Here is a 20,417-nt window from a genome sequence, read left to right on the forward strand (position 1 = left end):
GGTTCTGCTACTGCTCACTCCAATGCAGTATTGTGTTTGGTCTTCTTTGCACAAGCACATCATATGAGACCTGCAATTTGTTAAAAAAATGCAATTCTTAAAGTACATGGTATAGTACTGTATGTCAACTAAATTTTCAAATACATATATAAATAACAGGACAGGGTACTTATTTTAACTATATAGTGAAACAACTGCTTTGAGTTCATATCAGTTATTTTTTAAATGTAATCCTCATACCTTACATCAGAAGGTAACATTTTCTTCTCATTGTAGTCTTTACTATTTATTGAAAGAACATATCCATCAAATATATTTTGGACTGGTGGCCAGGTGACAGTTATTGATTCAGAGTCTCTGCTATAGTTCAGATATTTAGCTGCACTTGGTACTGTGAGACAATACAACAAAATACATTGATTCAAAAAAGCATTTTAAACATATTTCTTTATGACAGGCCTCTTATCATCAGAATCCAATGCAAACTCCACAAAAATTATATCATGTCCCTCCTTGTCTCAAGGACATACAGACTACTACCATCGTGGTAACATGTACAGGGACTTTTGTTATCCAGGAGATCCAGAGCCAAACTGTTTGCTGCTCTGTAATGCTACATAGTGCAGTTCTGATATCACTGATGTGGAGTTCCTCAAAAATGGACAATTCCTCAAGAAAAGAAATGTCAGTATAAGAGGTAGCATACTGGACAGAGACCAAAGTCATGACTAACACAGTGTCTCTTATTCGACAGTGACCAAAAGCATATGTCTCCAGAAAAGCAAGAATTGCATAGAGTGGTAATCCCCTTCTTAATCTCCCAAACTGCAGTTTGCAGCCCAAGAACTTCATGAGCCAAAGGTGATTTTTTTTAATTTAGTAAACCTCAGCAGATTTTTCTTTTTTAAATGTCTTTGGTCTCCACTTGAACATATGATCACAACCATGACACAAAATATCTTGTGGTCAGTAGTTCTGCATTTTATCCACAAATTTAGTAAACAACCATTTGCATTTGTTTTTTTTTCTACTTTCTCTCTTCTAGTTTCAAGTCCCTAGTTCTTGAAAAGGAAATGTCAGTGAATTATCATTTACTTGCTCCATATTTGCCTCTCCATGACTTGTCCTCTCAGAAATTATTTTACATCACACTTTACATGGTGTCTGGTATCTTAAATGCAACACATTATGTATCTTCGATCACAGATGTTGAACCATTTCAATCACATTTACTATGCTTTATTTTTCCACATTAGATTAGAGGAAAACATAACATGCCAGATCTAACAGCTTGAGAAGCCATGTTCTTAGGTTCAAGCAGCTAGAAGTATTAGAATAGAGGAGAACTACACTGCTGAGAATCAAATGTCCTAAATGTAGAAAAGCCCAAATTTCCTTGTGATATACACGGAGGCCAATGAGAAAACATCATAAAACTAATTTAGCTCTGAACATTTAAGCATGCTCAAACTCAGCACTGAAGTGAAAAATGAAGAATTAAAGAGAAGTCTAAGAAAAAAAATTTGGTTTCCATAGTGCTGGTAGCCAGACTGTGCGCAAGTATCAGTTACTGGACTGTACAGCTTGTTGAGCCAACAGGAAGTCAACATTGGTAGTTCATCATACACAGGAACCATATTCAGATTCTTTAAAGTCACTTACAGGCAAAGAATAAGAAAAATAACAAAGTAAGTGAATAATTATAAGAAAATAAGAAAAATCTCTAAGAAAATTATGAAGATGGTTGAATTACTTTTCTCTGAGACAAAAAGGAAATTCAGAAAGAAAGCAAGACATATATAAGGAGTAAAACAAATACTAGAGTTGACAACACTGTGGTCTCACCTGTGTCTATTTCCTTTGTCACAAAAATACTATCTCTGAAACCCTCTTTCTCTGTTCGAATTGCAAAATTGTACAGCTTACCAGGACTAAGGTTGGAAAACATTGCTGTTTCTTGCTTAACCTTCTGGACCTAGAAATACAAATACAGCTTTCACAAAATTGCTTTCAAAATTTTCTTATCTTATGTAAATGGTATATCCAACTATTTTAATGGGGAATATAGCTTCTTCTTAATAGAAGACTGACAAATAACTGCATTGCTTATACACAAGTGGTGTTCTAAAAAACATACCCTGAAAGCACTTGCACAGTTTGTGCATATAACTTCATATTGCTCAAAATCTCCATCAGCCCGATCCCAAGTAATCTGTATTGAAGTGTCAGTAATGTCACCTTCTCGTACATTGAGTGGAGCTGCCAGACCTACAGAAGAGCATAAAACACATTACAGTTCAATCCAATACTTTGTTCAGTCTAACACTTTTTCTACCTCCTGTGGAGACATAAAAGTGAAGATAACCAGTAATCGATTCAAACAAATAGAGGGTTAAATCTGATCTCAGGCATGAAGACACACAGCAATTTCAAAATTGAGAAAGGAAGAATGGAGAAAGAAAAAAGATATAGGAAAATTACTTGCTTCTTTATCTTAAAATTACATGAGGTTGAACACGCACACCTCCAAGGACAGAGCTGGCACTCCAAGGTGGCTGGCTCCAGAATGCCATAACGTAAGTGCCCCCATAATGGCCATAACGTACTTAAATTTTGTCAAACAGCTCAGTAAAACTGGGTATATCAGGCTAGACAAATATAGTTTATCCCTAATTAGTATAGTCTTGCCAGGTACAATTCAGATCACTTTACAGAGAAGTATCCACTCTTCTTTACATCTATTTCATTCCTATCACAACTGGTTTTGTCTGGAATATACCAAAATTTACACTTTTTCCAAGAAAACCTGTGTACATGTGAGGGATCAGGACTTTTTTTTCTTCCAAGTCTTTGGGGCCCCAGAAGAGACAGACAAAAATTGGGTTTTCTAAGGCAGTTTACCACTAAATTTATAAAATCCTGTCATAAGATTGAACAAACACAAAGTTTTTATTGTGAAGATCCTTGAAAGCTGATTTTTTTAAGAAATATCAGCTGTCTAGTCTTTCACAATCTAGGAAAGATTGTCTTGCCATCATTCTCCTCTTCTTTCTTCCTTAATTCTTCCTATCCTATCTTAATTTTTCCTTGTATAAAATTTCTACTCTGAAAGAAACAGAGCAGAAAAGAATTTCAAAGGAAAATTATAAAATGGGAAAAGAAAATCTTATGGAAGTATAAAGATAATAAAAAATAGGAAAGTCAAACCAGAATTTCAGCAGGTATTTTTAAACAGTTTTGAAGTTCCTACTAAAATTTCGGGTTTAAAATCTTTGCTAGAATTTTTTTTAATGTCTTTATTATTGAATTTATTATCTTGGAGAATCTCAATGTTTTTATTACTTGCTGAAAGATGCATCAGGAGGAATGAGCTTCATAATTTCAAGACAAAGAAGTAACTCCATTGATACTCATCTGCTTGTTTAAAATAAGCTGTCAAAATGTGTTTTGCTTCCTATAAGGACAACAATTTAATACAGCCCCAAATCCTGAAATACTTGCTAGACATTTTATAGACAATATAAAAACCACAATTTAGCAAGTTTAGAAATTATAAGGTATTGTTATAGTCTTGTTTAAAAATCAGCTAATGTTAGAACAACTACAAATTGCTTACAGATATATCAAGATGATTTGTGAATAGGATGTCTTTTCTATTGCACTGAAGTAAAAATAAAGTTAAAAAGGTTCAAAAATCAGGATTTTATATGGTGCAATTTTATAAGAACTTAAAATACTTACATGTTTTTACACCATATGTATGGTAACAGGAGCTCAACATTTTTCCACTTTTTGTGGAAACACAGAAATCATATTCTGTTCCTGCAGTAAGGTTTTCAATTGTTATTTTACCATCACGTTTTAAAGTGAATGTTGCATTAGGTCCTTCTTTACTTGTAACATAAATGCCATCAAATACTCCAATATCAGGCATGCGAACAAATAGTATCACAGCATTGCTATAAAGCCCATAAGGAACTACAATTTGAACAGGCTTGGGCTCTAAAAGAAAAAAAAAGAAAAAAAAATTGCCACATGTTAAATCAGTTGAAAATAAATTAAATGAAAACCACATAATTAATCTGAAGCAACTACCCTGAGTTGCTGAGAAATATGCTTGCCCAGTGCAAAAACTAACAGCTATCACAGTAAAACATCACTTCTCAGAAACAAAGAACAACCTGATCTTTTAAGTTTTTATTACTGGAATTATCTTCTCAACTAGAACTGCACTAGGAAGGTAAGCAGGATAGCTGGAAAAATATACAGAAATGTGAATATGGACAGGGAGATGACCATGGAGAATGAGATAGGTTTGATGAATATAACATTGACGTGTTTAGTTTTCTTCCCTTACAGTTGGCTCTGACAGCTGTGAAATATCTCATCTAGAATTTTGTCATCTGTGTCATGAATGAGGTATTAAATCTAATCCTATATAAAAAATTCTGAAAAAAGATTAAGACTGTTACCCTCCAAAATACTGTAATCATTTAGAAAAAAAAAATTACAATGCAGTATTTCATGTATCTATAATCTGACAGCTGTAGCCTTTAAATACCACTTGAATACCAAGTGAATCTTGCCCATTCCTTTCTCATATGCAAAAAATTTAAACTGCACCAAAAGCATTTCAACATTTTGGTAAACTAAGATCCTTCAATAAACCTTTCCCTACAGATGGGGAAGACCCTTTGATAAACAATGTAAAGCTTTTACTTTTCACCTACTGCTACTTCTAACTCTTTCTACTCCCTTTCCTACTGCCCTCTCACTAATGGTAGGGCAATTTCTTTCTCACAGTTCACAGAACAACTAATGTATCTTCAAAAATAAATAGGTTGTTTCAACCATTCCCGTATTTTCCTATTTCAATGCAAATCAATGATTCACCCAGTTTCTTCTGCCAGTTGTAACAGGATTTCCAGCTATGGTCCTTATTGCAGTTGTCACTATTACCAATGCATTTTCCAAGGCTGTACCCTCCTTGCAAAAATTGCTAACTTTTCTGTTAACAACTAGGATTGGATCTGTACATTTTATATTTTAGTTTTGATCCTTAGGTATTTAGCAAATTGATTTGATCTACAAAATCTGTTAGACGTAGCAACAATAGTTAGACCGATGTGTGCTATAGTCTGTAGTTTCCACCATAAACAATATCTTACTTAAAGTGCATTGAATGGTCTTCAGTTCACTCATAGCTCCATTATTCACACTTGCCACTGCTATTTCATAAGTCCTTCCAGGAATTAGGAGATCAATCTTAAATTCTTCTGTATTGCTTAATATAAACTTTTTAGTTTCACCCATGCCTGCATTAGGTTTTACTTGAACATAGGATTCCTGACACTCTTGTGGCAGCTTCCAGTGAAGGATCACACTCTCTTCTTGTACATCCTCTGGGTGAATATAAACAGCTGTCGGTGGACTGACAGCTTGATTAAAGAAAAAGATGTCAGTATAAAACCATATATCAAACTTACAATCAACTTACAATCACTTCCCAATGATGTCTCTGGTTTATTTTTTTCTTCTAAAATGTCATGATTCTAGAACTACTGATTCATTTACTTATTTCTTAAAATGATTTACAGGCAGATTGTATTTTCTGTTTTCTCATAACAAATAGAGACTTATTTTGCAAGTATATTCCATTCCACCGGATATATACAGAGTAAAAAGATGACACAGTCTGAGTCTCTGTATCTATAATTAGAAGAATAAAGTAATCTGTTTTCACCTAAAAAAAAATTTAAGAAATCACTCTAATGTTTCTACTTCGCTAAAATTAAAGACACAAACTATAAATCAGTATTTCTCAAGCAGAATGTCATTTCTTTATCTCATACTAATATGCTGTAAGTAGGTAAATGAAAAAATAAATAAGAGTATTGGTATATTCACAATTTTGGAAGATTCTGAAGAATATCCCAACAACCACAATGTGTACAAGGCCTTAAAAATACCCTTATGCCTTGTATTTTCAATTTAAACTCTGTCTAGCAAAATAAAACATCTTAAAAAATGGATACATCACCTGTTGTGACTAATATAGGTTTCTCATGGCAGCTGAGAGTTCCTTTCTCTGCTACGTTCTGTAAATATACCTGATAGTGATGATAAGGTTTTATATTTCGTATGACTATTGAAGTCTTGCTTTTTTCAACTGGCAACTGTTCCCAGATGTTGGTTTCAGTATCCAACACGTTGACAAGGTAGTAATGAAAAGAAACACTGGATGAATGCTGTGGAGGATTCCATTTTAAATGTATTTCTGCAGATGAAACATATGTAGCCTCTAACTTCTGGGAGTGCAAGGGTCCTATTGAATAAGATTAGGAATAGAAACAAGACAATAGTTACTCGTGCCTTTCAGCAATAACTGTGGGATATTTGGGGGGTCTTTTTGCTTGCTTCTTTCTTTGTTTCTTTTAAATAGAGCCTGAAAACCTCACAATACCCGCTTACACACAGGCTCAAGAGTATTAGAGCAAATCTAACAAGGCAACCTGGACAGTGTATCAGTGACAGTGAATATCGACACATAGAGAATACTACTCTCTAATTGAGGTATTTTCTGAATCACCTAGATCTTCATGTAGAACTCAGCCTCTGAATTTAGGTCGTCTCTTATATTTCAGTCAGTTCAAAAATATCATCTAAGACAAATGGTATGCATTACCCAAGTTCGCGGAATCACAGAATCGTAGAGTGGTTTGGGTTGGTAGGGACTTTAAAGATCATCTAGTTCTTATCCCCCTTGCATGGGTAGGATCACCTTCCCCTAGACCAAATTACTCAAAGTTCCTTCTAGACCAGCCTGGTCTTGAACACATCCAATGATGGAGAGTCAACCTCTCCGGACAACCAGTTCCAGTGCCTCACCACTGTTTCTTCCTATTATCTAATCTAAACCCACTCTCCTTCAACTTAAGGCCATTCCCCCTTGTCCTACCACTACATGCCCTCACGAAAAGTCCCTCTCCAGCTCTCTTGTAGGCTCCCTTTAGGCACTGGAAGGTACTAAAAGGTCTCCCTGGAGCTTTCTCTTCCCCAGGCTGACAGCCCCAACTCTCTCAGTTAAGGCCTATCTCCTCAGGAGGGGTGCTCCAGCCCTCTGATTAACATAGTGGTTCTTCTCTGGACTCATTTCAACAGGTCAGTATCTTTCCTGTGCTGGGAGCCCCAGGCCTGGACACAGTGGGGTCTCTCACAAGAGTAGAGTTGAGGGGTGGAGTCATCTCTTTTGATATGCTGGCCACTCTTTTTTTGATGCAGTCCAGGATGCAGTTGGCTTTCAGGGCTGCAAGTGCACACTGCAAAGTCATATTGAGCTTTTCATCCACAAAGACTCCCCAGTCTTTCTGCCTAGGGCTAGTCTTGATCCATTCTCTGCCCAACCTGTATTTGTGCTTGGGATTGCCCCAACCCAGGTGCAGAACCTTGCCCTTGGCCTTGTTGAGCTTCACTAAGTTCACACAAGCCCACCTCTTACAGTTGCTTTGCATAGGAGAAAGCAGGAATATATTTTCTTCATTATAGAGGCAACTTGCATTACAAGGTCTTTTAAACAGAAACCAAAGAGAAGAGAGTTTGGTAGGCACAGGATATGACAGAACTTCCAAGTGCACTAAAGCCCAGAGGAGGGAGTGAACTGTACAAAACGTATATGATGGAGGAAAAGAATAGCTTCTTTCACCTAAAGATTAACCTGTATTTTATTCTAACTCTAAGAAAATAGACCTCTAGCTATATTTGAACTGCCTTGCCAGGACTGGTAAAAACATTAGGGCACTACGTTTTCTTTAACTTCTGAAAATGAGAAAACTTCCCCAGCATCACCAAAACAGGATATCTCCACTTGATCACTTTTATGTGAAAAGGCATTTTTCATCTCTACCAACTGGTAGGTTTCATTTGGCTTCATTCAGCTAGACTTTATGGGAATACAAGTTAATTGTGAATGAATTTTACTTAGGACATATTGCATCACACAGCAGGTCAAAATACAATGGATTTTTAAACCATAGAGATCATCTTAATCTTAACTGCAGATAAACAGGGATACCTCTGCTTGTTCTGACATAATCTTTTACTTCAGGTTTGAAAATATGTTTCTGAATTTCACCAGCATAGCCAAAAAATACTTTACTGCTACTCTGACATCCAGCTTTACCTTTGGACATCAGTAGAAACTCTGTGAGTAAAATTATTGTAATAATGAGATTTTAAAATATACTTCACAGAAACAGAATTTGTATGGCTTTGTTCTTGCAGCCACTGAAAACTCTGAGCTTTTCTTAATCAATTCCAAGAAAGGATTTTAGTACAAACCTAAATGAAGTTTTTGGAATCCACTCTACAAGCTAGTAAATACTGGATCAGAATTCATGTTCAGATTTACTTATGTTTTCAGACAAAATATCAACACAGGAACTTGTTTAATTAAAGGAAAAAATATTAAAAGTGTATGATTATCTGGTTATTACTGCTATTTATTTTTGTTACTTACTTGTTTCTACGTTCAGAATTGGACTTAAGACAGACTGTGCTCCTTCTGAGTTCCTTGCTGCTAATAAAAAACTATAGTGAAGGCCAGGAGACAAGTGCACAATTTTTGTTTGAGTTGTATTAACAGGCAAGTTCAGAATGTATGGTTTCCCCTGATCAAAATAGTACTTGATTATAAGTGCAAAGCCTGACTTAAGCCACATGCCCATATCACTCCACATAAATGCAGCTTCAGTTGTCTTGACATCATGCACACTAAACGTGATGTTCTCTGGTACCAAAGGTACTGAAAAAGAAAAGTAAAAGTGAAAAAAATTTCATTAAAACCTTTTATATATATATATTTGTATCTTCAAATATAAATGCAATAAGGGGAAGGTTTTTAAAAATAAATGCAAAAGATTGAAAAAATATAGTTACATTCATATTCACAAATATATGGCAGCTGTACATAGCAGAAAAATCCTGTGAAGAAATAATCTGGACCAGTAGGATCTCTCTGAAGGACATAGCAGTCAGTTTGGTTTTCTGGTATCATTGACAAAGATGAGATGCCAGCTTTTAGAAGATAAGGAGATCCATCTGTCCACAAGAGCTGACCTTCTTCCTGGATTAAAAAAAAAATTAGAAAAACATGTATTTTTAAATTATAATGATGAATTATTAAGGCTTCTCTCATTGTAAGTGTATTTCCTAAACATACAAAACTTAAGTACTTCATTTATACAAATTAATTATATAGGAATAAAGTAAATGTTTCAGTGTAAAATTCTATCTCTTCTATTACAAAAGATTACAAGCTAATAACATAATATAAGCCACATGAGTATGTTTCATCATTACAAACAAATCTTTAAAATCACTATTAATCAAATAATTTAATAATCTCGTATAGATAATTCTCTGAAAATGTCATTCACTTTAAAAAAACCCCAACAAAACAGCGTAAAATAATCATAAATCCCATCTGAAAGCAAAAATATTTAGCTGAAAAAAAAACATGACTAGATTCACAACTGGATGAGAAAATGTTATCTTTCTCCTTTCTCATGTTTGCTGGTTGCTCAGCATTTAGGACACACTCACACCTCCCTCCAAGTTTCTGACCTTTGAGGTACTTTCAGGTACTAGACTGGGGCAACATGATATTTTGGAGGAAAGATGCCTGTAGAATATGCTTACAGCATTGCAACGCAGATCCCTCTAGTGGGAGACAGGTTTCAGTCTTCACTGCACTAACATACATATACTTACTTCTACAGGGGATTAATAGAAAACCCAGCACATTTCTGCATGGCATTGGGGCACTCTCAGTGCATAAAGTGCTTTCAGGCATAGCAAGTCCATGGTCCTACAGCCTAAGTAAATGCTTTAAGTACTGTAATGGAGAAAAGTTGAGGTACCACCATCATTTTAAGTCTTCTGTTGTTTACTCTTTTATTAAAGATGTTCAAAAGTGGGGAGGAGGAGGAGAAAAAAGGATTTTTTCCATTGCTCTGAGAAAACAATAAAAACTCATGTTTGTTGAGACTGAGACTATTTTTTCAATTAATTTGTGTTGGAAAAAAAAATCAAGTGAAATATTGTGATATCAGTCATTTCCCCAGGAAAGCAAAGAAGATCTTCAGTGGTATGAAATAATTCAACTTGACTTTCAGGAGGACTTGTGGGTATACTCTGCCATTTCAGAAATGCTCTATAGATCAAAATTTTTTTATACTGGTCTTCTTGGTCACCGGAGTTAACAACAAGCACAGGAAATCACAAGATACTACTATGATGCAAACCTCTGCAGCAAGGTCTGTAAGAGAAACCTCAGTGAACAATCTTTGGCTACCTTTACCACTTCCTAGCTCTGAAGAACTGCACAACATGTCAGGAGGGACATGAGGGTACCACCAAAGCATTACATTCATTCTTACCCAAGGCACAGACCTACATCTCCAGGGTCTCTGTTGCTTTTCACAAGAATGTTCAGCCTCATCAGGAATGGTTTTTATTCAGATACAGATCAAAGTAGGGTTAAAGAAGGAGACACTGTGAGAATACAAATGCTACAGAACTAATGTTGCTCACAACGTCACTAATTTTTATCAGTGTCACAGTGCTTGGCACTGAAAGCTGCTGAAATCTTCTGAGTAGGTTATAGTCTCAACTTCTTCTCATTAAATATTTCAAGTCCCATGGGTACTTAGAGAGAAAAACACTTGAAAACAGAAATTTAACTCCCTAGTGCTTCAAATATGAATGAGAAAGAAAAATAATTTAATCTGTATTTTTTATCTCATATTTTAAACAAATCCTGCAACTCCTGGTTGATCTTTGAGCTCCTGAGGTAAGTACAATTTGATGCAAGTACAATTTAGAGTTCTCATAAAATGAGAACAAATGACAACAATGACACTTCAGAATGAAATATGTTCATTCAGTACTTGAAAACACTAATTAAGTACAAACAATTAGGAAAGAAGTGCTCGAAAAACAAGCATTTTATTATTATCCCTTACTATTCTTAAGACATGGTACTCATCTAGTTCATTTAACTGACTAACTCCCACAAACATAAAAATGCATGTAATGATTAAACAGTTGACTAACAGTCAAATTCCAAACTGGCAATTAACTCTTTTCTGTGTAATCAGAGTTAAAACCCCCCAAATTTCTAGTACTCTTTCCAACACACCAAAATATTATGCTTCCATGGGACATCTATTTCTGGCAGCCACTTACAAATACCTATATTTCTAAAATACCAAGTTGATTATGATGAATATCACCATGGTGTAATAATTACAGCCATTTGAGAAGCGACTCTACAGTGTCATATACAAAATAATATTACATGTAAAATGCATATATTAATAGTGCTTTATTAACCAGGATGGTTAGAGTGCTTCACTAACCACAAACCTAGACAGATTTGTGTTTCTTCAGTCTGTATGTTATCCTACTCTGGCTTGCTTGTGTAGCCCCAGCCAGTAAAAAATATTTTTCTGTCTTTGAGGTGGCATGACACTTACCACTCTTGCTCTTACACATAAGGTTTGCTTTAGTTTTACTGTTTTCACAGCATTTCTTTTAAAATAATTTGATCAAAACAATATTAAAATTAAATTTCAAAGTGCAGATTTTTTAAACCGAAAAACAGTGGCTTTCTCCCAACCTCCTGATACTTAAAAGAAGTTTTCACTAAACCAAATTACAGAAGACTGGATTCCACTTTTCTGGCAAATACCTCCATCATTCTAAACACTTTCCCAATATTTTATTTATGTCTGTAGTTGTCCCCAAATCAGACCACCATCAGACACCACACCACCGTGAATCATTGTAACAGCAGATGCAGCATTAAGAACCTTCATATCTCAAATATGAGGAACAGGAAACCTTTTACAAGAAATACCTTGTTCCAATTCCTTCTTCACTGGGCTATCCAGCATCTATACTGGATTGACGTCCCTAAGCTCAACACTCAACATTTCAGACCTGCATCAAAACTGAGTAAACCAATCCCGGACTTTGGTAACCATAGTAAGTAACGTTTGTGTAAACTAAGATCTAAAATCTGGTAATACAGCACCACCTACAGGCAAAACAATATCCCAGGGAAATACACACACACACATACATAACATAGAGGAAAGTTAAACAGGTTATGTATAAACTACATGGTTTTTTCCACAGCTATTTTCAGTATTTCTAAACAGGAAGAAATAATGATTCCTCTTCTCATTACTAATAACTATATAAACAAATAACCAATGTACTGTTTAACAACTTTTATTCCAAGCAATCGGGCTCTACATATCAAAATGTTCTTGCTTCCATATGTGTAATAGCAAAGAAGATAAAATAGACTGACCTTTAAGTCATTAAGACCTGTCCATATCATGATTATTCGACTAATTTTCTGGAGATATGACAACATAAAACCATATTCTTCTTCACTCCCTATGTCAAGAAGATGTGCCCCTTGAGAAGACGTTTGACAGGTTTGTTGTGCTGATTTCCATGGCTTGCTCTCCTTACCCATTCGATAGCAGCTGCTTTGGAATGCCACCCACCCTTGGGAACAGGTGCCTATAGGTGAAGGACAGGATTTTAAAGAGATGCTGTATCATTCATGTCAGTGGTACAGTGCAAGATTTCAACCCCCCAAATATTCAGTAATTATGAGTCAACAGTCCTTCATAATCTTGAATGTCTTAAAAATCTGACTGAATTAGAAGAATATTAACTACAAGCCAGTGAAGGGGGGGAAAAAAGAAAGATATTCACTAATTTTCAATCCTACTCCAGAAAAAATATCATTCTTTAAATCTAGTTTCCAATGGTTCATTTTTTTAAACATTAAAAATGAAGTTAACAAATAACCTGCTTTTAATAGTTTCCTGAATTTAGGAAAATAATTATTCCCTTGACTTCGACTGTATATTATTCTTTCTTTTTCTAATTTTAAAGATTTTAAGTTGCATTATCAGAGTAGCATGTTTAAAATTACATTAAAATTACACAACTAAGCCCTAACATCCTCAGAATCCTGCCTCTTTTACAAAACTAGGCTAGCCATTCCTCCGTATTTTGAATGTTGTAAAAAGTGTTCCAAATGCTTATCAAATTCAGGATTTTCATTGTTTTTCCTTGAAATTATGTAGCAAATTCAATACATACACTCAAATAATGACAACTCTTAACTTCAACATTGCCTTGACTCTATTTTAGACTGCAAAAATACAGTTAGCTTAAAATATTTGCACATAAAAATCCGAATTATTCCTACTAAAAATACTAAGAAATAGTAAGTAGAAATAACTTTTCTATGTCAGTAACATTCAATTTCTTTCCAGAACTAAAACAATCCATATCTCGGAGGTCTTTTCCAACCCAATCTATTCTATGATTCTATGATTCTACTATAAACTGTAAAATGGAATACAGGATTTTACAGTTTACTCTTAACTTATCTAGAAAATGTGCAGTACTAACCTGCATTCATTGTGACTACAAGAAACTCTAATATATACCTGTTTCGGCTTGAACATCCAGTGACTGAGACACATTTACAAATTCAAGATGTAATTGCTCAAATATAAACTTGAATGTATATAAGGTGGCAGGTGTCAAATTTCTCCATACAAAGAATCCACTGGGTCTTTTTATAATCTCAGAAGTACCGTTCAGTAAAACAGAAACTGAAAATTCTTTGGTCACCATACTCCAGTTAAAAGACACTGTAGTAGCTGTTACAAATGTTTTTATGCAATTTTCTGAAATTCCACCTAGTGCAACAAGAGAAAATAGACACTATCTTTACCACAAAGGAATAATTAACTCAGAGTTCCATTAACATTATTATGTTTTTCTTTTGAGAAATGATAAGCGATACACACAGCAGGGAAAGAAAGGTAGTGTCATTAAAAAAGTCATGGTTTAATTATTGTCACGGTACGTAAACTTATGTCTGAAGCAAAAAGAAATAAAACTCCACGGTTTAAGGTGTGTTTAGCTGTAAAAGTACATACTTTTATAGAATAGCAGTTAAGTAATAGATGTCCAGTGCAGTAACACATTAGTAGCATAACCATGAACCATTTTCTGTAGCTTGCTGAATGTACTTTCAGCATTCAACAACTGCTGCAATGTTTTCAACTGTGTATTTTTCCCAATTATGTTGTTTGTATTCATATCCTAGTCTGTATTCCAAAGCTAGCGTGAGCTTGTAATGTGTACAAAGGTAATGCTATAAACTATTTTAATTAATGAGATTAAGATTAGAAAGCCCTTTCATTTTAGTAATTGGTGGGACTTATGATCCTAAACAGATTTACAGCTGTAGAGGATATTTTTATAAGCTCAGTGACCAGACTCACAAATTCTTATACTAAAAGTCTGTTCCAGTGAGTCACAATGCTAAAGCCTTCAAGCCACTAACTAACTCTTTTTAAAGTGGGAATGTCATGAAGCAAAAACAAAAATATTTAATTTTTTTAAGCTATAAAAGAAAAAAAATCACAACCCTATGTTGATATGAAATTGTCAGGCTTTAAGTAACTTTCTCCATGATCTTCTTTTATAAATCTTTTCTCCTAGAATTACTGTAGCATAGCAAAAGCTATGGTATTTAAAAGTCTCATTAACTTTTACATCAGTCCCATATTTCAGAATTGTTACATTAAACAAATATGTTATATGAAATTATTCCTACTATCCCTCACAGTTGAAAATATAAATCAATTCAAAGTTTCTAAATACATGACTAACCTCTAGATTTAAACCCCTGCTTCTCTAATCTTCAGTGATAGATTAATTATAAAGATACCAATATATTTTTGTGCTACTCTACTTACGTGTCTTAAATGATTTTACACTTAAGATTTGCCCATTCTTTAGAGATTCTATTGTTATATCATACTTCTTATTTTCCTCAAGCAGAACTGTAGTACTAACAGGTTCCTGTTCAACTTTAGAAATGTTTCTTACAATCTGCAAGTTAAAAGAATTTCTGAATATAGTGAAAGTAATAAAAATGCAATTCATAAATTATCTATAAACTTTTTTAAAGGGCAGCTGATATTGCAGCATATCAAACTTAAGGCTTCATTTAAACTGCAAAATACCCAATATTTAAAACAAAACCTTTTAGAAATCACACTATTAACAAACACCTTCATATTGAAATCCTCTTATTTTCTTTATGTTTCAGAACATCCTGTACTCAAAATAAGAACAATACCCTCCCACAGAGAGGTAGGAGTAGTGTCTGTGCCTCTCCTGGAGAAGTTAGACTCCTCATTCAAAGGTTTTTTCTCCTTGAAGATCTTGCATATCCTTAATTTTCAACATATGCCTATCTATCCTTATTCAACAGAATACTTGAAGGTCTTTTAAGTTCCACTGGCTTAAGGAAGACTCTGTAAGAGTGCACATAAACAACATGAATTACAAAATTCAGTAAAATTTTTTAAAACTTTCTCTTGATTTGCTATTTTGAATTAGAAAAAAAAAACAATGAAACACAATGCTACTAGTTACTGTTATTTACAGCTTAAAAACATATGGAACTACTCAGTGCTTAGACTGATGAAATTTACTTTTTGACTGAAAGCATCTGTTTGCTGGTATGTCACAATATAGTAGTCTGGATCCTCCCCTTTGGGCAATTCAGTCCACTCTATCGAAACTGCTCTAGCAGGCATTTTCCCTTGGTCACAGTCAAGACACTCTAAACCCTGTAACAGAAACATACAAGAATGTAACTTAGTAGAAAATGCAGAAAATGTACCTCTAACTAAATAATTAAATTCTGTCAATTTTAACTGGTTTTAACTATAGCTTTTCAGCTAGCAACAGTTTTTATATGGACCAGTATCACCAGCTCTACTGTGTGACATACAGAGGCTTCATAATTTTTTACAAGTTCTGCAGGTACAGGTTCTAGTTTTCTTTCTCTCTCTCGAGGTGGCCAAACCATGTCAGTTGACCCAAATATGACAGAAATATGTCATCATTTTAGAAACAAGGTCAGAGATTTCACTTGCAACATAGATGCTGTAATCGCAACAGACAGTCTGGAGGTCTCAGTCCTATTCTTCCATTATGCATTAAAGACTTTAGTGGCACCACTTTCAAAATTTTCAAATGTCTCAGATAAGAAACAACAATGTTCAAGATGTAAAGAAATAATTTATTAAAATTATACACCTCCCTACCAATCCAGTTTAGCCATGGCAGTACAAACTTCATTTTGTTTTGGCCACAACAACCCCATGCAGTGCTCCAGGCTGGGGACAGAGTGGCTGGAGAGCAGCCAGGAAGAAAGGGACCTGGGAGTTCTGACTGACAGCAGGCTGAACATGAGCCAGCAGTCTACCCAGATGGCCAAGAAAGCCAATGGCATCCTGGCCTGTATCAGGAACAATGAGGCCAGCAGGACCAGGGAAGTGATTCTGCCCCTGTACTCAGCACTGGTGAGGCCACACCTGGAGTACTGTGTCCAGTTCTGGGCCCCTCAGTTCAGGAAGGATGTTGAGGTGCTGGAGTGAGTCCAAAAAAGGGCAACAAGGTGGTGAAGGGATTGGAGTCCTATGAGGAGAGGCTGAGGGAGCTGGGGTTGTTCAGGCTGGCGAAGAGGATGCTCAGGGGAGACCTTATCGCTCTCTACAACTCCCTGAAAGGAGGTTGTAGCCAGGTGGGGGTCAGGTTCTTCTCCCAGGCAACCAGCAATAGGACAAGGGGGCACAGTCTTAAGACTGGATGTGGCACTTAGTTCCATGGTCTAGTTGACATGGTGGTGTTGGGTCATAGGTTGGACTTGGTGATCTCAGAAGTCGTTTCCAACCTAAGTGATTTTGTGATTCTGTTTCAAATTCTTACAGCGGTCAACTCATTCCAGACAAAAGTCTTCTGTAGTTTTGATACTACCTTTTTGATAACTTTACCTGCCTTTGAAAGACTTGGATTAACATATCAGAGAAACAGGTTCCTTCTCTATTTGAATTTCATTTGGAATCAGAAATTTATGGACTTCTTCTGCCTAATATAATCTGAATCACACCTCTCAAATTCAGATAAATTGGTGCATGTGATGCCAATCCCTATCACATAGCATTTATAAAAGATGCAGTTCTGTCTTTTAAGTTCCATTTTTATTTTCTTTATGAATTGAGATGACAAATGCCATCATTCAGCAATGAACTCAAAATCCAGTTCAAAAAACCTAAACAGAAATAAAAATCAAATAGAAACCCCTAGGACACTAAAATAAAAGTTAGGAGTTTTATTATTGTATTACTTTGTGTTGTCCTGTAAAGTAATCTTCCCTGTACGACCCCCCCACCCCATGAACAAAACAAACAAAAAAAACCCAATGCATATAAAAAGCAAAAACATTCAGCTTTTTCCTTTTTTTTTAAATACAACATACCCTTGAATTCAGTTTAGCTTACCATAACTTCCTTTAACTAATGACAAACTAACGTAACTATAAATCTATCAAGATTTAGTGTTCAGAGTTTGGATTATACTTTTTGAAGTATATACTTTATAAAGGTTATAAAGCCTTTAACTTCTATAAATTCTTTAGAAGAGGCTACATAAAACCACTGGGATGAACTGACACACTAGACTAGTATTCATGGCATACACACAAGAGTTTTGAGAACATTTTTTCTCAAAATTGCAGGCTTTAATTAATGGGTGTATAGCTGACTTGCGTTCCCTGTAAACAATCTACTGCAGAGAATCCAAAGGGTAAGAAAATCTGGTTTTAAAGATAAAAAATATATATTTGGCAATAATTGAATTAACCATTTAAAATAATTTTCCACCATCAGCAATAATGTATGCCATTTTACTGTACATAAATAAACCTCCTTAAACCTAAAAGACAAGAACCACATTTTCAAGTGTACCCAGAGATTGTTCCATACTTATATCCAATGAGAGGGATTTAGAATGTCCCTTTTTTTTTTTCAGCACCTTGTCAGTAATTTTTAGGTCCTTGTCCAAAGACTGCAGCAATTTAAAAAAGAAAAAAAAAATATTATTAAATTGAGCACAAACATCTAAGGATCAAATCTATTTTCAGGTTAGCTACACGTCAGCCAGGAAACCTAAAAAAAACCAAACACTTATTGACTTCTGCTACCGACTACTTCTCAACACAAGACTCAAGTAGGCTTCTCAGTCTGAAAAAGAGGCACTTGAGGGAAAATACAGCAGAGGTCTTAAGTAGCCAGAATTGAGCAGAGATTGATTTTCATTCGCTCTTCAAGTACAAGCACTGTAAAGGATGAAGCATAGCTGGTATGATCCAGGTTCAAAGTAAGCAACAACCAAAAAAGGTAGTTCTTCACAAAATAAATAATTTATCTGACAAAGCTAAAACAAGTAATAAAAATTTCAAGGGGTGTCAGAGAAGGCCCATTCATGTTCATAAAAGTTCATAGAAGTGAACTACATTGAAGTTAACAAAATGCACTGCAAATACATCCATTTCAAGAAGTCCTTAAGCTGCAAATGGTGGGAAGCTAAAACAGTATAGATAATTCTCATATGCTATTCTCACAGTCCTCCCCAAAGATCTGCTTTTTACCACTATCAGAGGTATGATATTGAACTCACCAAAGTTTTTACTCTACCCCATACCTGTTTAAAAGTTTACTTAAAGATGTTACTTCTTCTGGGGAGCAACATTAAATCCAAAGCAGCAGGAAATAAAAGAGACTAAGGATCTCAAAAGAGCTTCCAACAACTTAAATAGAAGGAAGACTAGGAATGTTCAGTAGCACTAATGAGAGCCTCCCGCGACTGCTAAAACAACAGGAAAAAAAACCAGTCCAAATCACAAACCACTTATTTTCAACATTCAATTAGAATAGCTATCCACCTTCAAAACACAGAGTATTTTTCTTACCTTAAACAAACATTTTAATAAAAGCAGCAGAAGAATTGCTTGATCCATAGAGAAAGAAATGTTATAGTCCCCGTGTTTCTGAAGTGCTTGAATCACCACAGCTTCAAAGCAAAATCATGTTAGAATATCTAAGATACAAGGGAAAAATGAATACACATATTTATACTTCACATGGATACAGCACCAGCCAATGGTGGGCCCGAGATTTGTGTGTTTGCTCTGGCCCTGCCTTTTCCCAAGCCTCATATAAAGTTTTCTGAGATCAGAAGGCTTTCCTTTAACTTCACTGAACTGTGGATGTGACTGTTGTTTGTAGTAATTTAAAAACAACTCAGCGTAAAAAATGTCAGGTTTTTTCAGTTTCTATGTGATTACCAGATCAAACTTCATTAAAATCAGTGTAACCCCTTGCTTACTTTTCTCCAGACTCTGATTGTTTTCTACAATACACATTTCTAGCCAGATGCCCCTTCATCAGTGTTTAAAATAAGCCTTGAAACACTTTTCCATGGAAGCACTAAACACAGCTGCAGAGCCCATTTATATGTATTATGATCTTACAGAGGTCCCACAAAAAGTTACCAGCATAAAAATCTATAAACAAAGAATAGGCAAGAATGTATAGTGGTAGGACCACTGATCTATTTTACTGATCTATTCAGGCTCCTGAACAAGAACTCAGCTCCGAAAAATATATTAGGTGATCTCCACCTTTGGCCAGATCTGAAGCGGCAATTTCAGAGTTAAACCTACCTCAATATAATTCCCAGTGCCTTAGCCCTCCCCAAATTAACATTTTAAATAAAAAATTAGTTTTGCACTGTGTTCTTTGCAATTAAATTAGCTTAATAAGCTCATAAAAATTGTTTACTAATAATAGAATAAATAAAAATCAGTGCCACCATATATGTACCATAAAAATGAGAAGCACTCATATTATTTACTGTGTATTTTCTTAGGTGCTATCATCATATCATATTTCTACATTGAGATAGTGTCTTGTTTCTCAGTGGGTTTTTCCTGATTTTTACTAAAACTGTATGCAACTGAACTGTGAATTGTGAAATAAGGAATAAAATTTTTAACTAAAGCTTTATTTATAACTTGTAGTAAACAAGGCAGGCTTACTCTCACCAGAAAAATACCATTTTGGAGCTTTTATGTTACTCTGGCTCAAGGACACACATAGTAAATCAAAAGCTGCCTCAATGAAACCCCTGATCTCAAAACACTGAGTCAATCTCCCTCTCTGAGAAGCACACACGAGTGTAATCACCTGAGTGCTGGTTTAGCTATCAATGACAAAAGTTAGCTACTGCCTATTCAGCTGTTTTGCAAAGCAGACATACTCATTTTTTCCCAGAGAAATTTATATCCATTGAGCACAAAGGGAGGCTTTATTAACTAAGCAATTTTCAAGACACCAGCAGAAGCCCTCTCTGCATTAACCTCATCAAATTAAGCATGTGTGTACATTCCACCTTAATCA

General features: G+C 35.1%; 2 protein-coding genes across 6 annotated transcripts in view; both read right to left on the bottom strand.

Annotated features, from left to right (window-relative positions):
* Nucleotides 1-6,287, bottom strand: part of PTPRQ (protein tyrosine phosphatase, receptor type Q) — a 118,530-nt gene extending 112,243 nt beyond the window's left edge. For all 5 annotated transcript variants that reach the window (XR_003531319.1, XM_027665740.1, XM_027665731.1 and 2 more), the window contains exons 1-6: nucleotides 6,041-6,287; nucleotides 5,169-5,438; nucleotides 3,742-4,002; nucleotides 2,138-2,268; nucleotides 1,846-1,975; nucleotides 241-391 (exon numbers count right to left, since the gene is read on the bottom strand). Coding sequence is in view for 4 of the 5 variants with exons in the window: in XM_027665740.1 (XP_027521541.1) it covers nucleotides 241-391; nucleotides 1,846-1,975; nucleotides 2,138-2,268; nucleotides 3,742-4,002; nucleotides 5,169-5,313 (818 nt within the window). In the remaining variant the exon portion in view is untranslated. The remainder of the gene's footprint in view (nucleotides 1-240; nucleotides 392-1,845; nucleotides 1,976-2,137; nucleotides 2,269-3,741; nucleotides 4,003-5,168; nucleotides 5,439-6,040) is intronic.
* Nucleotides 6,021-19,049, bottom strand: LOC113952090. Its single transcript, XM_027653786.1, has 8 exons — nucleotides 18,929-19,049; nucleotides 15,606-15,743; nucleotides 14,862-14,997; nucleotides 13,539-13,793; nucleotides 12,377-12,594; nucleotides 8,935-9,121; nucleotides 8,516-8,800; nucleotides 6,021-6,325 (listed from the first exon to the last, which is right to left on the bottom strand). The coding sequence occupies exons 1-8, from the start codon at nucleotides 18,974-18,976 to the stop codon at nucleotides 6,021-6,023; spliced, it is 1,572 nt and encodes a 523-aa protein (XP_027509587.1). The 5' UTR covers nucleotides 18,977-19,049.
* Nucleotides 19,050-20,417: the final 1,368 nt, after the last annotated feature.

The sequence above is a fragment of the Corapipo altera genome, unplaced genomic scaffold (assembly GCF_003945725.1).
Source record: "Corapipo altera isolate COAL_440 unplaced genomic scaffold, ASM394572v1 1, whole genome shotgun sequence".
In the NCBI taxonomy this organism is placed as follows: Eukaryota; Metazoa; Chordata; class Aves; order Passeriformes; family Pipridae; genus Corapipo; species Corapipo altera.

Excerpts from the sequence above, each read along its gene's own strand:
- LOC113952090 (XM_027653786.1), bottom strand. The coding sequence starts at position 18,976 with ATGGATCAAGCAATTCTTCTGCTGCTTTTATTAAAATGTTTGTTTAAG. Across the intron at positions 14,998-15,605 it reads CAGATGCTTTCAGTCAAAAA|ATTGTAAGAAACATTTCTAA; the intron begins GTAAATTTCATC and ends TTTAACTTGCAG. Across the intron at positions 13,794-14,861 it reads TGTAAAATCATTTAAGACAC|GTGGAATTTCAGAAAATTGC; the intron begins GTAAGTAGAGTA and ends TTGTTGCACTAG.